This window comes from Columba livia, chromosome 1 (genome assembly GCF_036013475.1).
Source record: "Columba livia isolate bColLiv1 breed racing homer chromosome 1, bColLiv1.pat.W.v2, whole genome shotgun sequence".
NCBI classification, from domain to species: Eukaryota; Metazoa; Chordata; class Aves; order Columbiformes; family Columbidae; genus Columba; species Columba livia.
The window spans coordinates 211637209-211648390 of NC_088602.1; the positions used below are offsets into that span (position 1 = coordinate 211637209).

Here is an 11182-nt window from a genome sequence, read left to right on the forward strand (position 1 = left end):
ACACGTCAGCACGCACGGCCCCGCCCCGCGCGTCACGGCGGGCGGGAAGCACGAAATGGCGGCGGGGAGCGGGCCCTGAGGCGGGGCTGGTGAGTGGGGTCCGGACGGGTCCGTGGGGCCTTGGTTGCGGGTGGGTGAGGAGCTGGGTGCCGGTGTTAGTGCTGGAGCGGCTCGGCTGTCGGGGGGTTTGCTGCCTCTTGCCGTGTCAGGTGTTGAAAGGCGTTGCTGGTTTCCCGGTTGCGGGTTCTCAGGGGCTGCTCCACGGGTTCTACTTTTCTGTGAGGCTGAGAGACACGATCGCTCTGCGGCTGCCCGGGGAGTGACCGCCCTGCGCTGGGAGCCGGGGAGGCCAAACCACTGATCACGGGGCGGTTCTGGGCCCCTCACGCCAAGAAAGGCCTTGAGGTGCTGGAGCGAGTGGAGAGAAGGGAACGGAGCTGGTGAGGGGCTGGAGCACAAGTGTGATGGAGACTGAGGGACCTGGGGGTTCAGCTGGAGAACAGGAGCTGAGGGGAGACCTTCTGATCTCTGAACTGCCTGAAAGGAGCTTGGAGCCAGGGGGGTCGGGCTCTGCTCCCCAGGAACAAGCGCCAGGAGCAGAGGAAACGGCCTCAAGTTGCGCCAGGGGAGGTTGAGGTTGGATGTGGGAACAATTTCTTCCCCAAAGGGCTGTGGGGCATTGGAACAGGCTGCCCAGGGCAGTGCTGGAGTCACCAGCCCTGGAGGGCTGGACAGACGGACAGGAGGTTCTCAGGACATGGGGCAGGGACAGGCTGGGTTATGGTTGGACTCCGTTGTCTTGAGGGGCTTTTCCAACCCAAAATGATTCTGTGATTCTACACTTGTTGAAGCTTTGCCTTCCTGTTGCCATGCAGCTGGTCCCTGCACCACCCGGTTGTCACAAGATGCCAGCTGCGCCTGCTTCCAGGTGACCTGTGACCCTCAGCCACCTCCCACTGGATCACCCATCCGGAAACGGGTGGTTTAACCCCATTTACGGGCCCCGGGAGCAGCCGCTATGGCAGACGTGGAGTCGCGCTTCCAGCACCTGCTGCAGCCCATCCGCGACCTCACCAGGAACTGGGAGGTGGACGTGGCCACGCAGCTCGGGGAGTACCTGGAGGAGGTGAGGGGGGTCCTGAGCCCCCTGCTGGGGATGTCGGGGTGGCGCCCGTGGGCCAGGTCTGTGCAGGGGTTCTGCCTGCACCCCCAGCTCATGCCCTCCCTGTGCTGCCCCCAACCCATCCTGTGGGTCAGCGTTTCACTTTCCTTCCCCTGCGCCTTTCGCAGCTGGAACACGTCTGCATTTCCTTTGACAATGGCAAAACCACCATGAACTTCACCGAAGCGGCAATGCTGATCCAGGGCTCCGCCTGCGTGTACAGCAGGAAGGTGAGGGGGCTCCTCAGGGCCCGTTCCGCGAGGCTGAGCTCTGCGGGGGCTGCTCTGGGGGTGCCAAAGACCTGGACGTAACAATGACTGATGGAAATAAAAGGATGTGATTTTATAATTCCTAAATTTAGGCCCTTTATACGCGTTGGGGCTGGGAGCCTGAAAAAGTGCAAGAATTTTGCTGGGCAGTACTTTCTTCCCTAGAGGGTGGGACACAAAGCCTCTAGAATACGAAAACCCCTAGAGGATGGGGTACAAACCCTGCTTTCCCAAATGTGGTCTCAGAGTGGCTTAAACACCAAAAAGAACAATGAGATTGTCAGGAAGCTGCCCTCCAGCTGGTGGGGATTGGGGGGGGGCGGGCGTCACCGCGGCAGCAGCCGGAGCAGCGGTTCTGGGAGCTGCTTTTCCCTCTCTGAGGCTCCGTTGCTGTTTTGCAGGTGGAACATCTCTACTTGCTGGTCTACCAGGTGCTCGACCTCTTCTCCAACAAGAAGTGAGTGAAGCTGCCCCTGCTGGGGGGGCGCAAGGCTGCCGCTTGCCCCCCGCCTGCCCCGCCACGCGCTGCCCGCACCCTCTGTGCTGGGATCGGGCCTGAGCCCTTCCCCGCTCTGCCCTGCCCGGGCTGGGCAGCTCCTGCCCCAGGGCGAGAGCCGAGCCTTATCTTCTGGAGGTGGAACTGAGCCCCCTGCAGTGGTGTACTGGAGCGAGCGGAGGGAAGGGAACAGAGCTGGTGAGGGGCTGGAGCACAATGTGATGGAGCGGCTGAGGGAGCTGGGGGTTCAGCTGGAGAACAGGAGCTGAGGGGAGACCTTCTGATCTCTGAACTGCCTGAAAGGAGCTTGGAGCCAGGGGGGTCGGGCTCTGCTCCCCAGGAACAAGCGCCAGGAGCAGAGGAAACGGCCTCAAGTTGCGCCAGGGGAGGTTGAGGTTGGATGTGGGAACAATTTCTTCCCCAAAGGGCTGTGGGGCATTGGAACAGGCTGCCCAGGGCAGTGCTGGAGTCACCAGCCCTGGAGGGCTGGACAGACGGACATGAGGTTCTCAGGACATGGGGCAGGGACAGGCTGGGTTATGGTTGGACTCCATGATCTGGAGGGGCTTTTCCAACCCAAGTGATTCTGTGATGAGGGAGCTCAGGGGAAGGTCCAGGACCCTGTGCTGACTTTTGCTTCTGCTGACCTGGGCAAGTGTCACTTTGAGAAACCCAAACACACCTGTTGCGGTGTTGGTCTCCAGCCCCATCAGCCATTCTCCAAGGAGAAGGACTTTTGCTGCAGGAAAGGGCCCTGGTGGGGCTGATTCCAGCCCAGGGGCCAGGGCAATGCTCACCCTGCGGTTTTCCTGCCGCAGCCCTTTGCTGTGGTGTCTGGCGAGGGCAGCACCTGACATCCCACAGTCGGCCTCAGCAGCAGGAACCCGTCCTGGGGGCACAGCGGCCGTGGTTTATCGTTCCCTGTCTGCTGGGAGCCGGGCTCTGCGGCTGCTGTGCTCTCTGAACATGCTCCTCGCTGGGGAGGGGTCGGCCAGCAGGACCCTCCCCTCCGCTCCCAGAGCGGGGATTTGGGGACAAACAGGGTTTTTGTGCCTCCAGCCACGCAAATGAGCTTCCTGAAGGGCCCGTCCTGTCCCTGCTTAGCCTGGCCGTGAGCTCTGCTTGTAGGAAATCCTGCCGGTTAGTTAGGGAGGGTCGACACGGAGGAACTGCAAGAGGCTCTGCAGGGGCTGCAGCAACACGATGCTGCTGCGGGCATTTCTGAAAATCCCCAATTATCCCTGTGCTGTGGGACTGCAGTGATACATTTCCTTCTGTACTGGAGCTCCCGAGCACCACTGGGCACGTTTGTTCATGAGGGTGTTTGTCACACAGTCTGGATCCCCAATTCCCACCGGCCCCCCTTCCTTCGCAGCCCCCCACCCTCCCAGGAGCACCCTGAGCACGGTGGCTCATGCTGGTGGCACTGCCGGTGTCATGGAGGGACCCCAAAGTCAGTTTTAGGCGGCAAAACGTACTTTATTCTGGCTGGAAAAGTACAGGCAATGAATCGACCCAAACAGGGTTTATACAATTGATTAGCACTCTGATAACGTAAGATAAAGGTTCGGATATGAGTTGAGGAGTTTATTGGGGTGCAGCAAATAAGAACAATGAGGATCCACAGTGTGCATGCACGCACTCACAGGAAACAAAACCAGAGCCCTCTGCCGGGGATACCTATAGGAGATAAACACTAGCCTGGTTCGGTAAGGACGACACTTGCCTGATCAGCAAGGACTTGAATTATCGCTCACCCAAAGGAGGAGATGAGGCGCTCCCCGTCCCGGGGAGTTCCCTTAGACGGTGTTCCCGCCCTAGGGGAGGGCTCCAGCACAGACCCGCCGCTCCGAGAAGACCATGCAAGGGGAATCTTCGGCAGGAACTCCGTTTTATAGTCTGATTAGATCTGGCTGTGGGCATTCCAGAAGCTTCTGGCTTCTCTGGGCTGCTCCTCCTCAGCCAATGACCCTGTCCGAATGCCTCGGGGTCCCACAAAAGAGCCATTAGCTGCCCCATGGAAGGAGAGGGGGGTGTACAACTGCCACAGCAGCTCTCAGACCGGGAAGTACAACTGCCACATTGTCACTTCTCCGTGCTGTCTGTTGCAGCACGGGATGCTCCTGCTCAGAGATACTGCAGTGGGAAGCTGCAGCGGGGTGGGGGGAACCTGCAGCAGCCCCAGACAGTCCCTGACCGTGTGTTTTTCCCCCGGTGCAGGCGGGAGAAGCTGCCCAGCTCCCTGCGGCCGGACGGCACCGATGCTGACGCGACCTTTGGGGAGCAGCAGCAGGAGGTGAGGGGGTGTCTGTGCCACAACGTGGGGCGCGGCGTGTGCAGCAGAGCTGGGTTTGGCTGCAGGGGTGCGGGGAGGGCTGCACACAGCGGGGAGCCCCCAGCGATCCCCCCTGTTCTGATTAAGTGCTGTGGGTGCTGCCTCCTGCCTGTGCTGACCTGTTCATCCCTCACGAGGGACCTTCACCCCATGTCCCCCTGCATCCGCCCCTGGGCACGGCGGGAGCTTTCTGCAAGTTTTGTGTCACGAGACCAGCCAACTCGCAGCCCCCTGGGATGAGCCATCCCCGTGTAGTGACAGGGACCCCCCTCCATCCACCCGGGGCTTTGCTATTCTCGCAGTCCTGGCCCTGGGCTGTCTCTTGGGCTGTGTCACCAGCAACATGTGCAGCAGGTTTGGGGGGATCCTGCCCCTCTGCCCCGCTCTGCTGAGACCCCCCTGCAGTGCTGGTCCAGCTCTGGGTCCTCAGCACAGGACACACAGGGACCTGCTGGAGAGGGGCCAGAGGAGCCCCAGGAGTGACCCGAGGCTGGAACAGCTCTGCTGGGGACAGGTGAGAGAGCTGGGCTGTTCAGATGGAGAACAGAAGCTCCAGGAGACCTTAGTGCGGCCTTTCCGGACTGAAAAGGGGCCGAGAAGAAAGATGGGGACAGACTTTTGAGCAGGGCCTGTTGTGACAGGACAAGGGGTGATGGTTTAAACTAAAGGAGGGAGATTCAGGCTGGACATGAGGAAGGAATTGTTGCCCTGAGGGTGGTGAGAGCCTGGCCCAGGTTCCCAGAGAGGTGGTGGCTGAACCATCCCTGGAGACATCCCAGGCCAGGCTGGACGGGGCTCTGAGCACCCTGAGCTGCTGAAGATGTCCCTGTCATGGCAGGGGGACTGGGGGAACTGGGAACACAACACAAATCAACTTCAACACAAACCAGTCTGTGATTCGATGACTCTGTGCCCCGGGGCGGGGAGTGTCACCTCCATCCCTTCCCCACTCCTGTCCCACCCTAGTGGCTCTGCAGCCACAGCCCTGCTCACCCCTGCTGTCTCTGTCCTGCCCGCGTGGTGCAGCTGTGGGAGCACCCTGTGTCTGTCCCCCCTGCCCTGGGTGGGGTCCCTCAGACCGAGGGTGACAGCTGGGGGGGTGTCTCAGCAGTTCCTCTCACTGGATGACGTCAGGGACAGCAGCCAGGCCAGCACGGACATGAGGAAGGACCATCAGCCCAACGTAAGAGACACTGTTCTCCCTCTGCTCTGTCCCAGCCCATGTTGGGGTCTCCCCGCACGGATCCCACAGGTGGCTGGGGCCACCTGCTCTCCCAGCCAGGCCCTGTGGGGACAGTGGTTCCCGGGCAGTGCTGTGTTGTGCTGTGCTGGGTGCTTCCCCAGGGGGTGAGCGCCCTTCTGCCCTGTCCTGTCCCCCCGCAGTCTGTGAACATTGTCCCCTTGACCCCCATGTCCCTGGTGCCCCCAGAAGATGTGGAGAAGAAGGACAACCCGCTGTTCAGGTGAGTTCTCCTTGGCCAGCCCTGAAGGTTTAACTGGTCCTCCCCCAGTTGCTGTAATGGGGTCGGCTCTCCCAGTTTCCCAGTGCAGAAAGTGGCGCCTTTCCAGTTCAAACTGGGTGGCAAGAAGGATGATCCTGTGGGTGTGCGGGTCCTGCTGGGAGCTGAACGTGGGGAGGAGTCTCAGGGAGGGGTGAGCTGGGGCCATGCTGGGAAATCTGGGATTGTACTGGGAAATCTGTGATTGTACTGGGCCAGAGAAGCTGAGCAGGGCCAGCGGGAGGGTGGGGTTGATACCCCCCAGAGCAGGGGTTCTGGCTTTGTGGACACCCAGCAGTTCCCTCCCAGAGGCACAGGGCAGTGCCTGCTCTGGGGGTGCCCTGACGGGTGCGTCCCCCCGCAGCCGCACCAGGGAGCTCCTGGCCAGCCGGCGGGATTTCCGGATGAACGCCTGCACCCCCCACGCCACCGGCACCTGCCTGCTGGAGCTGTCGGGGCTGCCCCCCGCCCACCTGTGCCCCAGGGATTCCCGCGGAGCCGCAGGTACAGGGGGGATCGTGGTGGGCACCACTGGGGGGCGCCCTTGGGGGCTCCGCTGTCCATGGGGACAGTGCTGAGGCTGCTCGGTGTCTGCGCTGCTGGCAGGGGCTCCCGAGGGGACCTGTCTGCTGGAGCGGCCACTGACCCCCCCGCCTCTGTCGCCCCCCTCACCCCTGTCACCCCCCAGGTGCACGGCCCTGCGTCCCCGGCAGCGAGCCTGGGAGCATCAGTGGGGATCCCGTCCGGGCACTGACCTTCTCTGAAGACGAAGGTGAGCTGTGCGCAGTCGGTGGGCTGGGGAGACGTCTGGCCACTTGTCCTGCCTGCCTGTCTGTCTTTTGTGCCTGTTTGTCCATCCTTATGGGCTGTGTGTGTGTCCATCCTGCATGGGATGCTCCTGCCCTGTCACATCGGGCAGTCGGGTCCTCCCAGCAGGTTCAGCTGGTGCCTTGGCCACAACACAGGGACCCCCCCGGGGTGGGAACTGAGGGATCCCAGAGGCTTTTACAGCGTTTGGTTCCCCTGCCAGGTCCCACAGGACTAGACGGTGACATTGGTGGTGGGGACGATGTGCCCGGGGCCATGGAGGACGACATGGAAGTGGCTCCAGTTGCTGAGGAGCACGTGGAGGCGCAGAAGGTGCCCCCAAGCCCCCTCCCTGAGCCCCGCGTGTCACTGCTGGTGCCACCAGGAGCTCACCACCTTGTTCCCCGTCTGCAGCGCGCGCTCCGGGCACGGGAGCGAGCACCGGCCGAGGACCCCAATGCCCACATCAAGGTGGGAGCCCAGGGGCGGGGGGAGCCTCTCTGAGGCCATGTGGGACACGCTTGGACATCCCAGGACATCCCTGCCTGCCCCCCATGCTGGTGCCATTGTGGGGGTGACCCCTGGGGTGTCAGTGGGAGATCTGTGGATCTCACCTGTGCTTGCTCTGCTGTAGGAGCTGCTGGATCCATGGCAAAGCCTCGACCCCTTTGGCGACTCCGAGGACAAGCCCTTCAGGAAAGGTATTTTGGGGGAGGTGGGAAGGGGGGGCTGCTCCCTAGATTCAGTTTACCGTGGCCAGGCCAGGCCTGGCTGCGCAGGGGGGTGAGGCTCCATTTCACAGCCACTTGTCCCTCAGTGTCCCCAGAGCCACGGCGGGTCTGTCCCAGCCCCACGGGGCACAGAGGGGCCTGGGGGGAGGTCTGCTGTCCTGGCCAGACCCTTGGTGGGGGGGGCTGAGTTCTGATTAGAGCTGTGACACAGGACTGTCCCTGCGGTACCAGTGCCCTGTGCGCTGGTGCCAGGCAGGGCCACTCCTGTCCGCTCCCCAGGAACAAGCGCCAGGAGCAGAGGAAACGGCCTCAAGTTGCGCCAGGGGAGGTTGAGGTTGGATGTGGGAACAATTTATTCCCCAAAGGGCTGTGGGGCATTGGAACAGGCTGCCCAGGGCAGTGCTGGAGTCACCAGCCCTGGAGGGCTGGACAGACGGACATGAGGTTCTCAGGACATAGGGCAGTGCTGGGGGTGGGTGAACGGTTGGACTCTATAAGCTTGAGGGCTTTTTGCCAACCCAAACGATTCTCTGATCTATCTCTGCCTGCACAGGGAGGCCCTTCCTGGTGCCACACGGCCTGGACGATGTGGTGGGTGGCAAGAGGAAGAGGAAGGGCCTGAGGAAGCTCCAGGACTTCATGAAGTGGTTCTCTGCCTCCTGTGAGTGTCGCAGCCAGGGCGTTGATCCCAGCTGGTCTGGGCAGGCTCGAGGGGTTCCGGTCTCTCTGGCAAGGGCTGCGCCAAAACCCACCCGGGGGGATCCGGTTCCCCAGGGGCTCTGGGTCCTGCAGCACCTGGTGTCTCAGCTCCACTCTCAGTCCTACCAGAGCTCCCCCAGTGACTCTGTTCCCTTCACTGGATGGGACGTGGGTCACCTTTAATTTGGGATCTCCTCACCTGGCCTTGGCCCAAGTCCTGAGGAGGAGGAAGGGGCAAGTTATCTGAGATAGAACAAAGGGGCCAGGGCTCCCCACCTTGGCAGGACGGGGCTAAGGTGGGAGCAGGAGGAGTGTCAAGTAACAGCAGCCATGAAGCTGTGCTGTGAAGTGGGGAGAAGCCCATTCAGGTGTCCCCATACCGCAGAGGTGGCCACGCCCCGCTGTGACCATCACCTTCCCCCCCACCAAACTGGGGCTGCGCCCCTCACTGTCCCCTAGACGGGCTGTGCTGCTCCCAGGGGGCTGGGCTGCATCAGATTCAGGAGCTGCTGCCCTGGAGCTGTTGGTGACTGTCCTGGATGGGCCAGGATGCCTCTGGGGAGAGAGGTGGCTCTGGAGGTGACAACGGGCTCATTGCTTGCTCTGACCGCAGCAGCTGTGGTGGTGGTGCTGTTGCTGGGGGGGCTGCTGTTCCCGTAGTGTCCCCAGGTGTGCTCCTGGTGTCCGCACCTTCCACCGTTGTGACTTTAATTCTCTCCAATTCCCCCAGACACCGATGGTGCCGGCAGCCGGAAACCCAAGAGCAAAGGGCCGACGTTTGCAGGTGAGGGGACGTGGTGGAGGCTGATGGGGAGGTGACAGATTCCTCCAGCCTGTGGCTCCTGTGGGGGGGCTCTGGGCAGTGGGCCGGGCACTGGGGGGCAAGAGTGAGGTACAGGGAGCGAGTGGAGAGAAGGGACCGGAGCTGGTGAGGGGCTGGAGCACAAGTGTGATGGAGCGGCTGAGGGACCTGGGGGTTCAGCTGGAGAACAGGAGCTGAGGGGAGACCTTCTGATCTCTGAACTGCCTGAAAGGAGCTTGGAGCCAGGGGGGTCGGGCTCTGCTCCCCAGGAACAAGCACCAGGAGCAGAGGAAACGGCCTCAAGTTGCGCCAGGGGAGGTTGAGGTTGGATGTGGGAACAATTTCTTCCCCAAAGGGCTGTGGGGCATTGGAACAGGCTGCCCAGGGCAGTGCTGGAGTCACCAGCCCTGGAGGGCTGGACAGACGGACATGAGGTTCTCAGGACACGGGGCAGTGCTGGGGTGGGTTATGGTTGGACTCCGTGAGCTTGAGGGGCTTTTCCAACCAAAATGGTTCTATGACTTTCAGTCCCCGGGGACATGGGTCGGGGGGACACAGTGGGGGCCCCAGAGGCCTCCATGCTGTCCCATAGCTCCAAACCTGGGCGAGGGGAGTGTGGGAGGGCACCTGACGGCCTCGGTGTGCTGGGGGGTGGGCTGGAGGGGCGGAGATCAGCCCGGGGAGCAGAGGGCCCCCCATCACCCCCCATCTCTTCAGACCTGGAGATGCTGTACTGGAAGCAGCTGAAGCAGCGGGTGGCAGCACAGAGGAAGCTGCAGCACCAGGAGGTGAGTGGGCACGGCCCTAGGAGGGCAAACTGGGCTCGCTGGGATCCCCCCCCACCCCATGGGGTGTGGAGCCCCTTTTGGGGGCTCAGGGGGGTTTTGGGGGTGTTCTCTGACAGAGGCCCCTGTGGCCACCACCGTGTGAGGAGCCGGAGCCGCTGGAGGAAGAGCTGGGGGGTGACAGCGAGGATGGGGCAGGTATGTGGGCACCTGGGTCTCCCCGTCCCCCCCCGAGCTGTGGGTCCCCTCCTGCCTCCCCTGTGGCACCGGTGCCCTTACAGAGATGGGGCTGGTATCCCCCAGGGGGCACTGAGGGGGTGTCCCCTCCCAGCAGATGACTTCCTGGACCACGAGGACATCCTGGCTGAGGGCCCAGAGGAGCTGGGGGACGGGGACATGGCCCTGGGTGAGTACTGGAGGGGCTGGGCATGTGCCCCCCTTGGCGCAAGCCCTATCAAGGCGGCAGGGCTGCACCCCCCCCCCCCCCCTCCATCCCAAACACCCCACTCTGTCCATCCCTGGGGCTGTCCCCACTCAGCAGAGGGGTGACTGTGCTGTGTCACTGCTGGTGACACTCTGCCCCCCCGCAGACCCCCCCAACCTGGGCTCGCTGTGCTACGCCGACCTGGTTCGCAGGAACGTGGTAGGTGCCCACAGTGGGGGGGCACAGGGCCAGGGGTCAGCAGTGGGGTCTCAAGCCCTGGAGGGGCAGCAGGAGTGTGGGGGTGTCCCTGCTGCCCTCCCCCCTATTTCCCCCCCAGGAGCTGTTCATCGCCAGCTCGCAGCAGTTCGCGCAGGAGACGGAGCTGTCGCAGCGTGTGCGGCGCTGGGAGGAGCAGATGGAGCCGCTGCTGCAGGAACAGGCAGGGCCGGGGGGGCGGGGGGGGCTGGGGGGGTCACAGCCCCCTTCCCGCACTGATCCCGCTGTCCCCGCAGGAGGAACGAGCGTCCTTTGACATCCACGGCTACGGGCAGGCGCTGGCGCAGGGCTGTGGCGCACCGGGGGTGTGGCACCCCTTCGCGGCGCTGGTGGCGGGGCAGCCCCCTTTCGAAGTGTGCCGCTACATGCTGGCCGCGCTGCAGCTGGTGAGTGTGGGGGGCATGGGGGGCTCCCCTGGGCTCTGCGGGGACCCCCTCACTGCTGTCCCCTCCCTGTTTCCCCCAGGCCAACGACACGGTGGTGGAGCTGGCGCAGGAGCTGGGGCTGGAGCAGGCGGTGGACACGATGCGGCTGCGGCTCCTCGTGCCCCCGCAGCCCCACGACCGATTCCACGCCCTGCAGCCCCCCCTGGCTGGCCCCTGAGACAGACCCCACATACAGCCCCCCCTTGGCAATAAACCCCACCTTGGCCCCAGCTCTGCTGTCCTGGGGGCTCAGGGAGGGAAAAGCTCTTTCTTTGGGGCTGGCACCCCCTTCCTCACGGGGACAGCCCTGGGGGGGCCCTGAAGGGCAGGTGGGGGTGGCAGAGGCCTCTCTGTGCCCCCCCGCCCCGGGGCCTCCCTTAGCACAGGACAGTCGTGGGGGGGTGGTGGGGGTCCCTCTGCCCACCTGTTGGGGGTCACCCTCACCTGGGAGAATCCTGGGGGCTGGGGGGGT

General features: G+C 63.3%; 1 protein-coding gene across 7 annotated transcripts; it reads left to right on the forward strand.

Annotated features, from left to right (window-relative positions):
- The first annotated feature begins 10 nt into the window (after window positions 1–10).
- On the forward strand, window positions 11–10940 carry NCAPH2 (non-SMC condensin II complex subunit H2). 7 transcript variants are annotated; one of them, XM_065049450.1, is made up of 21 exons: window positions 11–89; window positions 876–1126; window positions 1291–1392; window positions 1833–1888; window positions 4148–4223; window positions 5371–5445; window positions 5646–5725; window positions 6126–6265; window positions 6450–6533; window positions 6792–6901; window positions 6983–7039; window positions 7203–7269; window positions 7853–7960; window positions 8729–8782; window positions 9518–9588; window positions 9705–9783; window positions 9920–9991; window positions 10176–10228; window positions 10347–10448; window positions 10522–10671; window positions 10751–10940. In XM_065049450.1, exons 2-21 carry the CDS (start codon window positions 1019–1021, stop codon window positions 10886–10888), a joined length of 1782 nt encoding a protein of 593 aa, XP_064905522.1. In that variant the 5' UTR covers window positions 11–89; window positions 876–1018; the 3' UTR covers window positions 10889–10940. The 7 variants fall into 7 exon arrangements, with proteins under 7 accessions (XP_064905522.1, XP_064905521.1, XP_064905517.1 ...); XM_065049449.1 differs by having other exon boundaries at window positions 5374–5445; window positions 9917–9991; XM_065049445.1 differs by having other exon boundaries at window positions 12–89; window positions 9917–9991.
- Window positions 10941–11182: the final 242 nt, after the last annotated feature.